At 43.5% G+C, this 20141-nt stretch overlaps 1 protein-coding gene across 6 annotated transcripts in view; it reads right to left on the reverse strand.

Moving 5' to 3' along the window:
* PIKFYVE (phosphoinositide kinase, FYVE-type zinc finger containing) overlaps nucleotides 1–20141 on the reverse strand; it is a 326446-nt gene that overhangs the window by 111317 nt on the left and 194988 nt on the right. For all 6 annotated transcript variants that reach the window (XM_040441689.1, XM_040441688.1, XM_040441692.1 and 3 more), the window contains 3 exons: nucleotides 18473–18651; nucleotides 16817–16930; nucleotides 15860–15968 (listed from right to left, as the gene is read on the reverse strand). In XM_040441689.1, the coding sequence (XP_040297623.1) occupies nucleotides 15860–15968; nucleotides 16817–16930; nucleotides 18473–18651 (402 nt within the window). The remainder of the gene's footprint in view (nucleotides 1–15859; nucleotides 15969–16816; nucleotides 16931–18472; nucleotides 18652–20141) is intronic.

Consider the following 20141-nt stretch of genomic DNA (forward strand, 5'->3'; position numbering starts at 1 on the left):
GCCTTCGCCTTGTGCTTCCACTGTGCCCCCGCTGTCAGGTGGGAATGCCACTAGAAGCACGTCTACCAGCGTGCGCTTGTACTCGCGCATCTTACGATCACGCTCCAGTGACGGAATTAAGGACAGTACATTGTCCTTGTAATGGGGACCCAGCAAGCGTGGCCACCCAGTAATCAGCCGGCAACTCGGCGGTCGTTGTGGAAACACTGCAGCATGTATTCGCTCAAGTGTGCCAGGCTGCCCAGAAGCAACGAAAAGCTGTCCTTTGTGGGAGGTGTATCGTCTGTGTCCTCTGTATCCCCCCCAGCCACGCACCAGTGATGGCTATGAGCTGGTTTGGGTGCCACCCTGCTGTGAACATGGTTCCTCCTCCTCATCCTCCACCTCGTCATCCTCCAGAAGTGTGCCCTGGTTGGACAATTGTGTACCTTGGGTTTGTGGGTGCAGGAACCCACCCTCGGAGCCACTTGTGAATGACTGGCCGGAAACCCTATGAAATGATCCCTCTTCCTCATCCTGTGCCACATCCTATTCCATCATCACCAGCAGCGTTTTTTCAAGGAGGCATAAAAGTGGAATAGTAATGCTGAGAACGGTGTTATCGGCACTGGCCATGTTGGTGGAGTACTCTAAACAGCGCAACAAGGAACACAGGTCTCGCATGGAGGCCCAGTCATTGGTGGTGAAGTGGTGCTGCTCCGCAGAGCGACTCACCCGTGCGTGCTGCAGCTGAAACTCCACTATCGCCTGCTGCTGCTCGCACAGTCTGGCCAGCATGTGCAAGGTGGAGTTCCACCTTGTGGGGACGTCGCATATGAGGCAGTGAGCAGGAAGGCCGAAGTTACGCTGCAGCACTGACAGGCGAGCAGCAGCAGGGTGAGAACGCCGAAAGCGCGCACAGATGACCCGAATTTTATGCAGCAGCTCTCACATATCGGGGTAATTTTTAAGGAACCTCTGCACCACCAAATTCAGCACATGCGCCAGGCAAGGGATGTGTGTCAAACCGGCTAGCCCCAGAGCTGCTACGAGATTTCGCCCATTATCGCGCACCACCAGGCCGGGCTTGAGGCTCACTGGCACCAACCCCTCATCGGTCTGTTGTTCAAGGCATGTCCCCAGCTCCTGCGCGGTGTGGGGTTTGTCCCCCAAACAGATACGTTTTAAAACTGCCTGCTGTCGTTTACCCCTGGCTGTGCTGAAGTTGGTGGTGAAGGTGTTCCGCTGACTGGATGAGAAGCCGGAAGAGGATGAGGAAGCAGAGTAGGAGGAGGAAGCAACAGGAGGCAAACTGAAGCGCCCTGCAATCCTCGGTGGTGAAAGGACAAGCGCCAAACTGCTATTCGCCTCAGGCCCAGCCGCCACTGCATTTACCCAGCATGCTGTTATGGAGACATAACGTCCCTGACCGTGCTTACTGGTCCACGTATCCGTAGTGAGGTGCACCTTGCCACAGATGGCGTTGCGCAGTGCACACCTGATTTTGTCCCCCACTTGGATGTGCAGGGAAAAGATGGCACGCCTGGAAAAGTAGTGGCGGCTGGGCACGACGTACTGTGGGACAGCCACAGCCATAAGGCTTTTAAAAATGTCCATCTCCACCAGACGGAATGACAGCATTTCAAAGGACAGTAATTTTGAAATGCTGGCATTCAGGGCCAGGGATCGCAGGTGGGTAGGGGGGTACTTCCTCTTCCGCTCCAGTGTTTTGGAGATGGAGAGCTGAACGCTTCCGTGGGACATTGTGAATCAAAATCGTTTTTATTGTTTATCAATAAAGGTATTAACAAAATAAAGATTTGTATGCAATAACAAAGATCTTGTCAGTCCATACATCGAAATGATATCAATATTATGAGTCTGTCATCATGTTAACATGAAAGCAGCGTAATATAGGATATAGAGACAAATACTTGTTATTATAAGAGTACAGGACAATGCAAAATTATTGGTATATAATTATATAACATAACATCACATCCAACCAACCTCCCCCTGCCCCCTTTACTTGATCCAACAGAGAGACAGTTGCATTACTTTTATATCTCTATTAGTAATAACTCAGGAAGGCCATTTCAGTGATAACTGAAATTAGAGCGACCTATCGACATCCCCCTTTCGACCTCGTGTGCTAAGATAACTGGCCCAATAGAGAAAATTGCCCACGTATGCAATCTCTTGATAGAGCCGCAGAAGCCAAGTTCCCGGACTCCACCCAACCCCTCAATATCGACAGGAATTTGTTAGGGCATTTGTCAGCACACTGTCTGAAGAACTGCCACGCCAGGGAACTTCTTGGAGCTGGCTTTGGTGTGCTCGGTCCCTTGCTGCGGTGGGCAGTAGCAGGCGTACTGTCTAGGGGACGGCCGCTCCGCTTTTGCACCCTATTCCCTCTTCTGCTGTGCTGGTGGCTCTGTGCGACCACCGCCTCTTCCTCCGAACTACACAGGTCACTGGCATGACCTTGATTCCATGTGGGGTCGAGGACCTCATCGTCCTCCACATCATCTTCCACCCAGTCTTCACCCCTGCCCTCCTTGTCGGTCTGCACACTTTCGAAAGCCACAGCAATTGGCACCTGTGTTTCGTCATCATCCGAGACGTGCTGCGGTGGTCCTCCCATGTACTCATCTTGAAACATAAGTGGTTGGGCATCGGTGCACTCAATCTCTTCCACTTCTGGGGCAGGGCTAGGTGGATGGCCCTGGGAAACCTTGCTAGCAGAGTCATCAAAAAGCAGAAAAGACTGTGGCATGACTCTGGGCTCAGACTGCTTGGCTGATTTGCAAGGGGTTGAGGTGAAAGACTGATGGACATCGGCTGCAGGTGCCAACTCTGATCTTTCAGCAGGAGACTGGGTGGGAGACAATGTAAAGGAACTGGAGGCACTGTCAGCAACCCAATCGCCTGTACTTGTTCTGGCCTCACCATTCGTAGAGACGAATTAGGCCCGACCAAATACCGCTGAAGGTTCTGTCGCCTACTCGCACCTGAGGAAGGTGTTTCACTTGTGTGTGTAGCTGACACAGATCGACCACGTCCTCTCCCTGCAACAGGAGCTCCACCAGCAGCACCATGACCGGGGCCACGTCCCTTATTTGACTCTCTCCTAATTTTTCTCAAATTTATTATCTTGGCCAAAATGGGTGTTTTTTTAATAACAGAACAGCAGTATCCAACGCATGTATCTCACAATGACAGATGCAGACAAGGCTGCCATATTAAGTTTTTTGCCCAAAATGGGTGTTTTTTTAATAACAGAATAGAACAGCACTATATAATGCTTGAATTTCACACTGACAGATGCAGCAAGGGCTGTAAAATTTAGTATTTTGCCCAAAAAGGGTGTTTTTTAAAACCCAGAAAATTATTGCTGTATTTCTAGCTTAAATTGCACACTGACTAATGCGGCATAGGCCCCAGATGGAGGGTATTGCCAAAAATGGGTGTTTTTTAAAACCCAGAATATAATTGCAGTATTTCAAGCTTCTATTTGACTGTCACAAATGCACATATGCTGTGGTGGTGCACAGAACTTGCATAAAATGGCCGCCGCCACGCACCTAACTAACAGATGGATAAAAGTAATTTTTCTGGGTCACTGGGCTCCGGGCAGGGTAAACAGATTGTGCACTGCACCCACAAAACAAAATCTAGGTAGATCGCTGAGTTAAGAAGCACTTCTGATTAAAGATTCTGTCCTATTCTCTCCCTCACAGCAGCAGCATCCTATCCCTACACTAATCAGAGCAGAGTGACGTGCAGCACTACATGACTCCAGCTTATATAGAGACTGGGTCACATGCTGCACTGGCCAATCACAGCCATGCCATTAGTAGGCATGGCTGTGATGGCTTCTAAGGGCACACGAGTTAAACGCTTGTTGACTGGCTGCTCTGCAGCCTTTCAAAAAGCGCCATTAACTCGCCGAACTTTTACTGAAATGTTCAGGGTCCAAAAATCCTAAAAGTTCAGGTTCGCTCAACCATAGGCACAATCAACAACAATCAGTATTCATGCTGTCTAATCAGCACCTTGATATGCCACACCTGTGAGGTGGGATGGATTATCTCGGCAAAGGATTAGTGCTCACTAACACAGATTTAGACAGATTTGTGAACAATATTTGTGAGTAATGGGTCTTTTGTGTATGTTGAAAATGTTTCAGATCTTCGAGTTCAGCTCATGCAAAATGGGAGCAAATCCGAAAGTGTAGCATTTATATTTTTGATCAGTGTGTATATATATATATATATATATATATATATATATATATATACACACACACATATACACACACACTGCTCCAAAAAATAAAGGGAACACAAAAATAACACATCCTAGATCTGAATTAATTAAATATTCTTCTGAAATACTTAGTTCTTTACATAGTTGAATGTGCTGACAACAAAATCACACAAAAATAAAAAAATGGAAATCAAATTTTTCAACCCTTGGAGGTCTGGATTTGGAGTCACACTCAAAATTAAAGTGGAAAAACACACTACAGGCTGATCCAACTTTGATAGAATGTCCTTAAAACAAGTCAAAATGAGGCTCAGTAGTGTGTGTGGCCTCCACGTGCCTGTATGACCTCCCTACAACGCCTGTGCATGCTCCTGATGAGGTGGCGAACGGTCTCCTGAGGGATCTCCTCCCAGACCTGGACTAAAGCATCTGCCAACTCCTGGACAGTCTGTGGTGCAACGTGACGTTGGTGGATAGAGCGAGATATGATGTCCCAGATGTGCTCAATTGGATTCAGGTCTGGGGAACGAGCAGGCCAGTCCATAGAAACAATGCCTTTGTCTTACAGGAACTGCTGACACACTCCAGCCACATGAGGTCTAGCATTGTCTTGCATTAGGAGGAACCCAGGGCCAACCGCACCAGCATATGGTCTCACAAGGGGTCTGAGGATCTCATCTCGGTACCTAATGGCAGTCAGGCTACCTCTGGCGAGCACATGGAGGGCTGTGCGGCCCTCCAAAGAAATGCCACCCCACACCATTACTGACCCAATGCCAAACCGGTCATGCTGGAGGATGTTGCAGGCAGCAGAACGTTCTCCACAGCGTCTCCAGACCCTGTTACGTCTGTCACATGTGCTCAGTGTGAACCTGCTTTCATCTGTGAAGAGCACAGGGCGCCAGTGGCGAATTTGCCAATCTTGGTGTTCTCTGGCAAATGCCAAACGTCCTGCACGGTGTTGGGCTGTAAGCCCAACCCGCACGTGTGAACGTCGGGCCCTCATATCACCCTCATGGAGTCTGTTTCTGACCATTTGAGCAGACACATGCACATTTGTGGCATGTTGGAGGTCATATTGCAGGGCTCTGGCAGTGCTCCTCCTGTTCCTCCTTGCACAAAGGCGGAGGTAGCGGTCCTGCTGCTAGGTTGTTGCCCTCCTACGGCCTCCTCCACGTCTCCTGATTTACTGGCCTGTCTCCTGGTAGCGCCTCCATGCTCTGGACACTACGCTGATAGACACAGCAAACCTTCTTGCCACAGCTCGCATTGATGTGCCATCCTGGATAAGCTGCACTACCTGAGCCACTTGTGTGGGTTGTAGACTCCGTCTCATGCTACCACTAGAGTGAAAGCACCGCCAGCATTCAAAAGTGACCAAAAGATCAGCCAGGAAGCATAGGAACTGAGAAGTGGTCTGTGGTCACCACCTGCAGAACCACTCCTTTATTGAGGGTGTCTTGCTAATTGCCTATAATTTCCACCTGTTGTCTATCCCATTTGCACAACATCATGTGAAATTGATTGTCACTCAATGTTGCTTCGTAAGTGGACAGTTTGATTTCACAGAAGTGTGATTGACTTGGAGTTACATTGTGTTGTTTAAGTGTTCCCTTTATTTTTTTGAGCAGTGTATATATATATATATATATATATATATATATATATATATATATATATATAATCAGAATTAAGCAATCACATTCAAAATGTGATTAATAGGAGTCAGCATACACCTGCCATCATTTAAAGTGCCTCTGATTAACCCCAAATAAGGTTCAGCTGCTCTAGTTGGTCTTTCCTGAAATTTTCTTAGTCGCATCCCACAGCAAAAGCCATGGTCCACAGAGAGCTTCCAAAGCATCAGAGGGATCTCATTGTTAAAAGGTATCAGTCAGGAGAAGTGTACAAAAGAATTTCCAAGGCATTAGATATACCATGGAACACAGTAAAGACAGTCATCATCAAGTGGAGAAAATATGGCACAACAGTGACATTACCAAGAACTGGACGTCCCTCCAAAATTGATGAAAAGAAGATTAGAAAACTGGTCTGGGAGGCTACCAAGAGGCCTACAGCAACATTAAAGGAGCTGCAGGAATATCTGGCAAGTACTGGCTGTGTGGTACATGTGACAACAATCTCCCGTATTCTTCACATGTCTGGGCTATGGGGTAGAGTGGCAAGACGAAAGCCTTTTCTTACGAAGAAAAATATCCAAGCCAGACTTCATTTTGCAAAAACACATCTGAAGTCTCCCAAAAGCATGTGGGAAAAGGTGTTATGGTCTGATGAAACCAAGGTTGAACTTTTTGGCCATAATTCCAAAAGATATGTTTGGGGCAAAAACAACACTGCACATCACCAAAAGAACACCATACCCACAGTGAAGCATAGTGGTGGCAGCATCATGCTTTGGGGCTGTTTTTCTTCAGCTGGAACTGGGGCCTTAGTTAAAGGGATTCTGTCACCAGGTTTCACCCCTGTCAGCTAAACATATGCTGATGTTCAGGGCCTCATCAGGATTCCTAATGTAGGCTTCTAAATGTGATCCGTAGCCTTATTTTGCTAAAAAACAGGTTTTACTAACCTGTCACTCAAAGAAATAAGGTGCCCAAGGGGATGTCAGGGGATGTCAAGGGATGCAAGGTGCCCGCCGCACCCACCGCCGTTCGTGCCCAGCGCCGCCTTTCCAGACTTCTTCACCGCCTCCTAATCCTCTGTGCCGCCTCTCGCTCTCTCTCCCTCCCTCCTCCCTCCCTCCCCCTCCTCCTCCTGTAAGATCTCGCGCGTGCGCACAGGGCTCTGCCTGATGCGCCCGTGCGGACTTCTCGATTTGGCTTCTTGAAGCGAAGTGCGCATGCGCCGGCACTTCGCTCAACCCAGGTATGACCTGCACTCTGGCGCCAGCCTCTCAGAGCCCTGTGCGCACGCGCGATATCTTACAGCAGGAGGAGGAGGGAGGGAGAGCGAGAGGCGGCACAGAGGATTAGGAGGCGGTGCAGAAGTCTGGAAAGGCGGCGCTGGGCACGAACGGCGGTGGGTGCGGCGGGCACCTTGCATCCCCTGACATCCCCTTGGGCACCTTATTTCTTTGAGTGACAGGTTAGTAAAACCTGTTTTTTAGCAAAATAAAGCTACGGAACACATTTAGAAGCTCACATCCTGATGAGGCCCTGAACATCAGCATATGTTTAGCTGACAGGGGTGAAACCTGGTGACAGAATCCCTTTAAGCTAGAGGGAATTATAAACAGTTCCAAATACCAGTCAATATTGGCACAAACCCTTCAGGCTTCTGCTAGAGAGCTGAACATGAAGAGGAACTTCATCTTTCAGCATGACAACGACCCAAAGCATACATCCAAATCAACAAAGGAATGGCTTCACCAGAAGAAGATTAAAGTTTTGGAATGGCCCAGCCAGAGCCCAGACCTGAATCCGATTGAAAATCTGTGGGGTGATCTGAAGAAGGCTGTGCACAGGAGATGCCCTCGCAATCTGACAGATTTGGTGTGATTTTGCAAAGAAGAGTGGGAAAATCTTGCCAATATAAAATGTGCCATGCTGATAGACTCATACCCAAAAAGACTGAATGCTGTAATAAAATCAAAAGGTGCTTCAACAAAGTATTAGTTTAAGGGTGTGCACACTTATGCAAACATATTTTATTTTTCTATGTTTTCATCCCTCTACCTCAAAGATTTCAGTTTGTTTTTCAATTGAGTGGTACAGTTTATAGGTCACATTAAAGGTGGAAAAAGTTCTGAAATGATTATCTTTGTCTCATTCAGGGGTGTGTAGACTTTTTATATCCACAGTGTGTGTGTGTGTGTGTGTGTGTGTGTGTGTGTGTGTGTGTGTGTGTATATATATATATATTATATTAAAAAAAAAATTGTGATGCAACAAGATGCCCCCCCCAAATAAATAAATAAATGCTATTCTAATATATCTGTAGATTCTAATTTAAATATGAGAACAAAGAGGTTAAAGAGCAGGGCACTCTCAGAAATTCCGGACCATAAAGACAATCGTTATAAATATATATTTTTATTAATGTACTGAATATTCTAAAACAATGGACCTCGCTATAAAAACATAAAATCCTAAATGTAGATAATTGACATCAATTGGTATATCTAAATAGCAGCAAATTGAATCTAGACAGTATTCTAATTAATAATATACAGCCCCAACTACCGTATATAGATGACGATCTAAAATAATCGAACTGAATTGAATCGAAGGTAACTGGTAAGTCCACCTCTATCATTCAATGGTGTAACTTTAATGTTCCTTAATGTTTCCCACATCAAAACCAATCCGTCCTATGGATACTAATATCTGAACTATCCTGAGCAGAGCGGCGTCCCGCTACTTTGAAGCTTGCAAGCGATTACAAAGTTACCTTACATCCAGCTTCCATCAGATCAGTCTTAACCAAGCCGTGGGATATTGCTGCTCCCTGCGCTGTGCTAATGATGTTGTCGCACTACGATATTGAGAGCTTTTTCTTCTAGTGAAGACCACGCTGGCGGCTTACTGTTCCACACGTGGGCCAGTTGGTATACCGGTCCTTTCTTGTGTTTGGCCGTCAAATCGCGCGGGTGACTTTGGAAGGTAATAGATCCCACTTTTTTTCGGGTCGGTTTGGATCGATGGATATTAATATTTCTGGTCATAAATGGCGGGGGATGTGGCACCAGACGCGTTTCGGGGTATATTCATTCACCCCTTCCTCAGTGGTAGACATCTCCCCTTTGGCGTCCCTCTTTTATAGGGATCACAGTAATGAGTAATTGATGAATGGCTAGTTAATTACAAAACGTCAGTTCCGGTATATCGAGTCTATATTATTATTCAGATTGGTATAAGGTGCAAAGGTCTGTTGTTGATTGGCATATGGTGTCCATAATTGAAGAATATTACGACATTGTTCAAATCGATATATACATCAGTATTTACACGTAGCAAATGTTATGTTATAACGATCTCCGAATTGCAAATAATTTCATACATTTGTCCCTGATAAAACCATGTGTCATCTGAAGAGAAAAACGCTCACATACATATCCTGCGTTAACGGTGCGGTTTGTGTGCGGTTTTGACTTCATCTTGTCTAAAATTGCAAAAACGTTATATAAAACTCCAAATTTGGCTGCTAACCATTCTATGATACATCAAAGCTGACCATAAATAACACAACAAAATCAGATTAGGCCCAAGTGGGCGAAAAAAAGGTTGTCAGGACTATATAAAATGCTTCTTAATAAAGTGTCAAATAAGAAATACTTATTTATGAAGAAACTTCTGTTTGGCTGCCAAAAAAATGCATAAAAAGAGATGAAATTAAAAATATGGATGTAAAAGAGATATAAAAAATATAAAAAGAGTATAAAAAATAGTAGTACGAAGGAGTGGGAACCTGTCAGTTAAGGAGAAACCGGGCCAAGTAAATGCAAAACCATGGTTAATCGTCAACAAACAAGTGCCCACTCTAGATCATAAAAATCCAAAAAGCTCAAATTCGGCATTTAACCCCTTAAGGAATCAGCCGTATTTCACCTTAAGGACTCGGTTATAAGGGAAAATAATAGCATTCTGAATACAGAATGCATAGTAAAATAGCGCTGGAGGGGTTAAAAAAATGTAAAAATTATTTAACGCACCTTAATCCACTTGCTCGCGCAGCCCGGCTTCTCTTCAGTCTTAATCTTAGCTGTGTGCAGGAAAAGGACCTGTGGTGACATCACTCCGGTCATTACATGGTCCGTCACATGATATTTTACCATGGTGATGGATCATGTGATGACCGGAGTGACGTCACCACAGGTCCTTTTCGTGTACACAGCTAAGATGAAGTCAGAAGAGATGCCGGCTGCGCAAGCAAGTGGATTAAGGCGAGTTAAATTTTTTATTTTTTAACCCCTCCTGCGCTAATTTACTATGCATTCTGTATTTAGAATGCTATTATTTTCCCTTATAACCATGTTATAAGGGAAAATAATAATGATCGGGTCTCCATCCCGATCGTCTCCTAGCAACCGTGCATGAAAATCGCACCGCATCCGCACTTGCCTGCGGATGCTTGCGATTTTCACGCAGCCCCATTCACTTCTATGGTGCCTGCGTTGCGTGGAAAACAGAGCATGTTGCGATTTTCACGCAACGCATAAGTGATGTGTGAAAATAACAGCTCATGTGCACAGTCCCATAGAAATTAATGGGTCCAGATTCAGTGCGGGTGCAATGCGTTCACCTCCCGCATTGCACCCGCGCGGAATACTCGCCCGTGTGAACTCAGCCTATGTGCTGATAACTTTAAAACGCTTTGACTTATCCAGGCCATTCTGAGATTGTTTTTTCGTCACATATTGTACTTCATGACACTGGTAAAATGAAGTAAAAAAGAAAATCCTTTTTATTTATAAAAAAATACCAAATTTATCCAAAAAATTAAAAAAATTGCAAATTTCCAAGTTTCAATTTCTCTACTTCTATAATACATAGTAATACCTCCAAAAATAGTTATTACTTTACATTCCCCATATGTCTACTTTATGTTTGGATCATTTTGGGAATGATATTTTTTCAGAAATTTTCAAAAACCCAATTTTTAGGGACCAGTTCAGGTCTGAAGTCACTTTGCGAGGCTTACATAATAGAAATCACCCATAAATGACCCCATTCTATAAACTACACCCCTCAAGGTATTCAAAACTGATTTTACAAACTTTGTTAACCCTTTAGGTGTTCCACAAGAATTAAAATGGAAAATAGAGATACAATTTCAAAATTTCACTTTTTTGGCAGATATTCCATTTTAATAATTTTTTTCCAGTTACAAAGCAAGGGTTAACAGCCAAACCAAACTCAATATTTATAGCCCCGATTCTGTAGTTTACAAAAACACCCCATATGTGGTCGTACACAGCTGTACGGGCACACGGCAGGGCGCAGAAGGAAAGGAATGCCATACGGTTTTTGGAAGGCAGATTTTGCTGGACTGTTTTTTTTGACACCATGTCCCATTTGAAGCCCCCCTGATGAACCCCTAGAGTAGAAACTCCAAAAAAGTGGCCCCATTTTAGAAACTACGGGATAGGGTGGCAGTATTGTTGGTACTAGTTTAGGGTACAAATGATTTTTGGTTGCTCTATATTACACTTTTTGTGAGGCAAGATAACAAGAAATAGCTGTTTCGGCACAGTTTTTATTTTTTGTTATTTACAACATTCATCTGACAGGTTAGATCATGTGATATTTTGGGGTGCGTGTGACTTTTTGATCGCTTGCTATTACACTTTTTGTGATGTAAGGTGACAAAAAATGGTTTATTTAGCACAGTTTTTATTTAAAAATTCATCTGAGGGGTTAGGTCATGTGATATTTTTATAGAGCCGGTCGATACCAAATATGTATACTTTTTATTATTTATGTAAGTTTTACACAATAACATCTTTTTTAAAAAAAAATAAAAAATGATGTTTTAGTGTCTCCATATTCTGAGCCATAGTTTTTTTATTTTTTGGGCGATTGTCTCAGTTAGGGGCTCATTTTTTGCGGGATGAGATGACAGTTAGATAGGTACTATTTTGGTGGGCAAACGCCTTTTTGATCGCTTGCTGTTGTACTTTTTGTGATGTAAGGTGACCAAAAAATGGTTTATTTAGCACAGTTTTAATTTTTTACGGTGTTCATCTGAGGGGTTAGGTCATGTGATATGTTTAAAGAGTCGGTCGAAACGGACGTGGCGATACCAAATATGTATACTTTTTTTTCCCCTATTTTTACCCTTTTTTTTTTTACTTTATTTGGAGAAAATGACGTTTTTGTTTATATTTACTTGAAACTAAATTTTTGGGGGGGAAAACTTTATTTTTTCAACATTTTTTTCACTTTATTTTTTGTCCCACTTTGGGGGGTATATTCCTTTACAATGCATTCCAATACTTCTGTATTGGAATGCATTGGCTGTATGAGTAATACTGTGTGTATTACTCATACAGCTTCCGGGGCCTGTGAGATGAAGGGGGCTGGATCTCACAGGCTCTTCACCGGAAGGCAGCGCGATGCCTTCCTTAGACATCGCGCTGCCTTCCATGCCATCGGGTCCCCTCTACAGACGCATGGGGACCCGATGGCACCGCCGACCACAGCCGCCGCACCAGGTAAAAAGCCGCAAACCGCAGGTCTGAATAGACTTGCGGTTTGCGGCGATCGCCGATACGGGGGGGGGGGGGAAGGGGGTCCCCCGGCGTTGTGACAGGATGCCCGCTGAATGATTTCAGCGGGCATCATGTTCCGATTAACCACCGCCGCGCCGCAATCGCAGTTTAAACCCATGACGTATCGGTACGTCATGGGTCCTTAAGGACTCGGGAACCATGCCGTACCGATACGTCATGGGTCCCTAAGGGGTTAAGCCATGGGTTAACAGTGTATCAAGTTCAAAGATCCTTTTTGTCTCAAGTCTGGACATCTTTTCTATATGGTTGCCACCCCTCCACTCTTTTTCTACTTTGTCTATTGCTAGGAATCTCATCCCAGAAGGGTCCTGACTGTGGCTAATTTTAAAATGGTTGGACGGAGTGATTCTCAAAGTCAGAACATGTAAACAATATAAGAGAAGGCTTTGAGAATCACTCCCTGTCCAACCATTTTAAAATTAGCCACAGTCAGGACCCTTCTGGGATGAGATTCCTAGCAATAGACAAAGTAGAAAAAGAGTGGAGGGGTGGCAACCATATAGAAAAGATGTCCAGACTTGAGACAAAAAGGATCTTTGAACTTGATACACTGTTACCCCATATCTTAAATGCCGAATTTGAGCTTTTTGGATTTTTATGATCTAGAGTGGGCACTTGTTTGTTGACGATTAACCGTGGTTTTGCATTTACTTGGCCCGGTTTCTCCTTAACTGACAGGTTCCCACTCCTTCGTACTACTATTTTTTATACCTTTTTTATATTTTTTATATCTCTTTTACATCCATATTTTTAATTTCATCTATTTTTATGCATTTTTTGGCAGCCAAACAGAAGTTTCTTCATCAATAAGTATTTCTTATTACCAATCCGAATAATAATATAGACTCGATATACCGGAACTGACGTTTTGTAATTAACTAGCCATTCATGAATTACTCATTACTGTGATCCCTATAAAAGAGGGACGCCAAAGGGGAGATGTCCACTGAGGAAGGGGTGAATGAATATACCCCGAAACGCATCTGGTGCCACATCCCCCGCCATTTGTGACCAGAAATATTAACATCCATTGATCCAAACCGACCCGAAAAAAAGTGGGATCAGTGTGGAACAGTAAGCCGCCAGCGTGGTATTCACTAGAAGAAAAAGCTCCTGATATTGTAGTGCGACAACATCATTAGCACAGCGCAGGGAGCAGCAATATCCCACGGCTTGGTTAAGACTGATCTGATGGAAGCTGGATGTAAGGTAACTTTGTAATCGCTTGCAAGCTTCAAAGTAGCGGGACGCCGCTCTGCTCAGGATAGTTCAGATATTAGTATCCATAGGACGGATTGGTTTTGGTGTGGGAAACATTAAGGAACATTGAAGTTGAACCATTGAATGATAGAGGTGGACTTACCAGTTACCTTTGATTCAATTCAGTTTGATTATTTTAGATCATCGTCATCGATATACGGTAGTTGGGGCTGTATATTATTAATTCGAATACTGTCTAGATTCAATTTGCTGCTATTTAGATATACCAATTGATGTCAATTATCTACATTTAGGATTTTATGTTTTTATAGCGAGGTCCATTGTTTTAGAATATTCAGTACATTAATAAAAATATATATTTTATAACTATTGTCTTTATGGTCCAGAATTTCTGAGAGTGCCCTGCTCTTTAACCTCTTTGTTCTCATATTATAGTGATTGAGAGTGTTCTCGATTGGTGAGGTGCACCTTTTTTTGGTTTGCAGATAGCCTTGTGCGACATCTAACTCCGTTTCTCTAATTTAAATATAGAGAGATTTTTTTATGTAGCATTGCAAACAGTGTCAAATTGGGATGCCTAGGGCCTAGAGAGAGGTTTGTTAGTTTTTTTTTTGTTTTTTTACGCCACTTACTAAATCTAGTGATGCCTAGGCTAGATTTTCAGTAAATACTATATAAAATGTATATATACGTTTTTTTTTTTCAGAACTGTTTAGAAAGTGTATCTTCAGAGGCAGCTGTAACAATCCTTCTCCTTCTCTCAGCTCAGGATCAGACTGTCCGAGGAAAGGAGGAGGCAGAATGACGCTGGCACTGCTCATTGGTCCTGTTCACTGCCATCGGTCTCTGGTGTCTGTGGCACTGCTTTCCCTGATGTCTACTGCACATGCAGGACATGGCTTTAAACTAAGCGCGTATACATACGTGGCTCTGGATTAAAGCCCATGTTGGAACAAAGTATTTATACAGCACTTGGTTGCCATTGAGTTAAAAAGCACTGAGGCAGTAAGAAAATAAAAAATAGTGATATGGACTCCTTATCTGCAGTAGTACTCATGTATTGATAATAGTCCAAAATCAGGGCGATAGATTCTAGACAAAGTCTCGTTATTTATGCCAAAAAGCATGCATCTTTTAATGAATTTAGTGAATTTAATCCCAACAATATTTTTTTTTATAAACCTGCCCCATTGTGTGCACAGTGAATCAAATGACATCACACTATGCTAGGCGGTTTAGTGAGCACAACTGCACCTATGGAATAACTGGAATGGGGCTGATCCTGGTGAATCACCCTGTATAATTCTCACATTCATGCTACTCATGAGTGACGGGGATGTGGAAGGATCTCTACAAAAAACATGGTGGTTTTCATCATTCACAGATAAAATAGCAGCTGTTATAATGTATCCTACAAAAAAAAATTATATATGAAAATATGACTGACAAGCCATGAGCTACATATCCATTTTAGGTAATTTTTTTTACATATTTTATGTGGCTTTACCATTCAGAGACTCAACTGATATTTTAGATACACACATGCAATGCATATGACTAGAACTGTAGTTGGATAAATTGGATGTGCTATAATTTAAAGATAATGCTAAATTACTGATGATGTTTTCTACGTACTATGCATAATAAGCATATATATTATGTATATATGCACGTGCATCATACATAATACATATGTCATCAATCAAGCAAATACGCCAAATTTTGTGATCCAGAAGGAAAAGACGTGGAGTCTCTTTTACTGCTTATAAAACTATAATGTCAAAATGAATCTGAGTAACATACGAGATGCGGAGAGTCGTGACTGCTGCAGAACCTCAGTAAACAGTTCCCCAATGACTGTACCATCCTTGTATGTGTCCTGAACCTCAGCAACAATGGCCTATTCCAGTCTGATTAGACAATGCTTTAGTAGCCAAATATATTATGATCCCTCATAAGATTACAGCAAATACCAGAAAGTATGAAAAGGTGCAATCCTATTACACAGATAGGATCAGACAATACCTGCATGAATTGCACTGAAACTCTCAGCATGCTGCCTTTATTATTAGGGTGACAGTTTTCTATATACACCATGAACTACCGACTCACATGAAATCCATCTTTCTTGCTTATTACCTCTTTCTTTGCAAACAGATCTTCCATCTTTTCCTCTCTTGTTTTATTAAAGGTGTCTGTCTTCAGGGAGGTGAGGCGATCATCCACTGCAGAATATACCTGAGTCACTCTGGGAAGGATCGGAGAGATAAAAACATTAAACTTCATATAAATTAATGGGCTTTTCGGAAAGGTAGATTAAAGAGTACCCGTCACGCCTCCTGACATGCCTGTGTTAATAGCTACATGCATTCCCCATGTAATAACACTTCTGGAGCTTCTCTTCTTATGGTTGTTTGTTTTGTCGTTCCTTTATTATTTCTACTAGAAGTTATGAATTAATTGCTAGCAGTCTGCAGTAAGGGTACAGAGATGTCTTACCAGCTGGAGGTGTGTCCCTGCAGAGTCTGACTCTATCCAATCAGTGCTACTGGTGTCAGACTGTGCAGGGACTCCCCCCCCCCCCCCCCCCCAACTGGTTAATACCCCTCTGTACCCTTACTGCAGACTGCTAGCAATTCAGTTATAACTTTTAGTAGAAATAGTAAAGGAATGGCACAACATACGTAGAGCCGTAAGAATAGATGCTCCAGAATTACTATTAACAAAGGAATGCCAGGAGAAGCAAAAGGTCCTCTTTAACAGATAGTATTTGCAAGTTGACTGACACCTCAGGGTACAATCATCGTAAGGGGCTTGCATGAATGATCGTTTATGTGATCGTTTGTCTCCCCCCCCCCCCCCCTCTCATGCAATTAACATTGTCTGCAGAACATCTAATTTACATGGGGAGATGTGCTGCCAACAAACATGCATTTTTTATTTCTGCACTTAACATGGGATAAATAACACAGGAGTGTTCCATCACTTGTCATTCGATAAATGGGCATATTTACATAGGGCAATGACTAGAAAACAACAATATCTAGCTATAATACAACACATCTAGATAAAATAGAGAGAGTGACACACACTTACTTCTGAGAGAAATCTTTCAAATCTTGTAAGACTGACACTTTTGCTGGAGTGTGCTGCTTTATGTATATTTTTGGCATTGGGACACACACTTCAAGCAGTCGAATGGAGGAATAACTAAACAACAGAAATATAGGTCAATAAACTGATAATATATCCATATACAAGTAAAAAAAAAACCACAACCTACTGGATATACAAATAAAGCCTCTGTCAGCTGATCAACTCTATAAAAGCAGGTATTGAATTGATCATGCCAATTAAAATAATATATTTCTTATGTTTTTAGCTTGTACTGCTGCGTAAAAAATCATTACTTTTCTATTTATGCAAATGAGTAAACTGGAGCATAAGGGGCTGGCTTTAGCACTAGGAGCACCACCACAGCTATACCACAGTGTTCAGTACACTTTCCCCACCCTTTTGACATCTCGGCCTGCCCTGATTTCTTGCGTCTTTATCCAACTACGTTATTCCACCCGGAAGTGGAGACGCCATCAGGTTCAGATACATAGGGGAACGCTTATGGGTAGAATGACACCCTCGGCGCCTGCGCACTGTAAATCTACGCTGTTCAGCAAACAATGGTATATCTACAGTGCAAGCACTATGTTTTGTGAGCCACAGTGTCGGAGCGAAAAGACAGGGCAAGATGGGATGTCTTGCCCCTGTCGATCGAATAGCAGGGGGTACTGTACTGAGCACCGGGGTGTAGCTGTAGCGGTGCTCCTAGCACTACAGCCTTCCCTCAGTGCTCCAACTAACTCATTTACATAAAAATAAAAGTAATGATTTCTCCACAGCTGTTCAAGTTAATAATAAAAGAAAAGTATATTTTTAGCCAGGATGATCAACCCTACCTATGTATGGTTTATTAGGGTTGATTCTGCTGACATATGCTCTTTAAAAGGCCTCTGCCAGCATGATCTACCCTATTAAACCAGGCATACAGCCTAATAGGGTTGATCATGCTGAAAAAAACAATACCTTTGTTTCCTTTGTAGCTTGCATGATTGTGGAGAAATTAGCATTTTTATCTTTATGCAAATCAGCAGCTGGAGCGGCAAGCTGTAGGGTTCAAGCACTGCTACAGCTACACCCTTAGTGCTCCTCACTCCTCTGCCACCAATGACTCCATACAGCACTGGGCCTCCAATGATCATTAGTGTGTCACAGGGGCAGGAACCATTACATCAATGCTGAGGGTGGAGTATAATGAGCAGTAAGGGTGTAGCTGTGGCAGTGCTCGAACACTACAGCCAGCCCCTTGGTGCTCCAGCTGCTGATTTGCTTAAAGATAAAAATGCTTATTTGTCCACAACCATGCAAGCTACAAAGGAAACAAAGGTGTTTTCTTCAGCATGATCAGCCCTATCAGGATATGTGCCTGGTTTAATAGGTTAGACCATGCTGGCAGAGGCTCTTTAAGTGACAGAACACCCTTGTTGCTCTATACTTAGCAGCATAAAATCTATATGCTAAATGTATATGCTTTTCTACTTACAGGCACATTTGCTTTGTATAAAATTGAGAAAGAATAGTTCCAATAATAACTTTCACTAAAAACTTTAGATAGCTGCACCAGGCTGCAGAATGGACACTGAAACCCACGTTTCTCTTCTGAACACTCACTGAAGATGTAGAGAATGATGTCAGTACCTGAATGATGCTACCATCTGGTTGTATGAGAAGTACTGGTGGTAGTTGTGGTGAATGCTATGACCACAGGGTTCAGCATTGGCTCTTCGAGTATACTGATTGCCATAAAACCGTAGCTCCAAATATTTAGCAAATGACATAGACCAGGATTCATTGGAAAGTGGTACAACAGGGGTCACCTGGAAGGCAAGAGAGAGGTGTGTCAAGCTGTGGCGAAAAATCTACCCTGGGTATAACAGAAATAGGGAGGGAGAGGAAGCATTCACGTTTCCTACAGTTATTTTTTTTATATTAAAGGGGTTCTCTGGGCTTTCAATATTTCACCCGGCACCCCCGCCGATCAGCTGTATAAAGGGAAGTGGCGCGCACTGTGCTAGTGCCGACTCCCGTCTCTCTTCCTGCTCGCTGCTGCTATGTCTGTGGCAGAGCAGCAGCAGGAAGAGAGACGGGAGACGGCACATGCACACTGCACGAGCCGTCTCCTCATACAGGAGGAGGGATGGCCGGGTGTCAGACCCCCACCAATCAGATACTGATGACCTATTCTGAAGATAGGAGATCAATATTAAATGCCCAGAAAAACCTTTTAAGGCCTGTATTAGACTTGTATTCGCCTGCTCGTCAGTGGAGGAAACCGTTGCTATTACATACAGCAATCCCTTCCACAGTATGAGAAGGAGTGATCGCTAATGACATCGCTTGTCCCCATACAGAATCATTGTTTGCCAACAGCAGAGGGTGATTAGCCAGTATGATCTGCTGCTTTGCACATTCATTGGGTAATCAGCTGCACTTTTACCCAGGAAGATTATCGCTAACGTGCGCCCCTACATTCCTGTTAGCAATGATCTGCCCGACTTTCTGCAGCTGTAATACAGCCTAGAGTTCAATCAATCACATCAACTATTCAGGAACCTCCTCAGTTTAGGCTACATGCACACGACCGTATGTGTTTTGCGGTCCGCAAAAAAAACGGATGACGTTCCGTATGGCATCCGTTTTTTTTGGGGATCCATTGTAATAATGCCTATCCTTGTCCGCAAACTAGAAAAAAATAGGACATGCACTATTTTTTTGTGGAGCAACGGAACGGACATACTGATGCAGACAGCACACGGTGTGCTGTCCGCGTTTTTTGCAGACCCATTGAAATGAATGGGTCCGCATCCTATACGCAAAAAAAACGGAACGGACACGGAAACAAAATACGGTCGTGTGATTGAGGCCTAAATGTGTTGATTTGCAGATTCATCTTAAGCCTCTTGCACACGAACGTTGTGTGCCCGTGGCCGTATTGCGGCACTCATACGGCAGGTCCGCAATGCACGGGCACCGGCCCGTGTGCACTCCACATCACGAATGCGGACCCATTCACTTGAATAGGTCCGCAATCACGTAGATGCAGAATGGAAGCATGGATATGAACCCCACGGAAGCACTACAGAGTGCTTCCGTGGTGTTTCTGTCCGTGTCTCTGCACCGCAAAAAAATAGAACTTGTTCTATTTTTTTGCAGTGTGGACGGATCACGGACCCATTCAAGTTGAAATGGTCTCGATCCGTCCCGGCCGCCGAACGAACGTTGCCCGTGCATTGGGGAATGCAATGCACAACGTTCGTGTGCAAGAGGCCTTAAACGGGTTCTCCGCTTTGGCCAGACCTTATCAGGA

Source organism: Bufo bufo, chromosome 7 (assembly GCF_905171765.1).
Source record: "Bufo bufo chromosome 7, aBufBuf1.1, whole genome shotgun sequence".
In the NCBI taxonomy this organism is placed as follows: domain Eukaryota; kingdom Metazoa; phylum Chordata; class Amphibia; order Anura; family Bufonidae; genus Bufo; species Bufo bufo.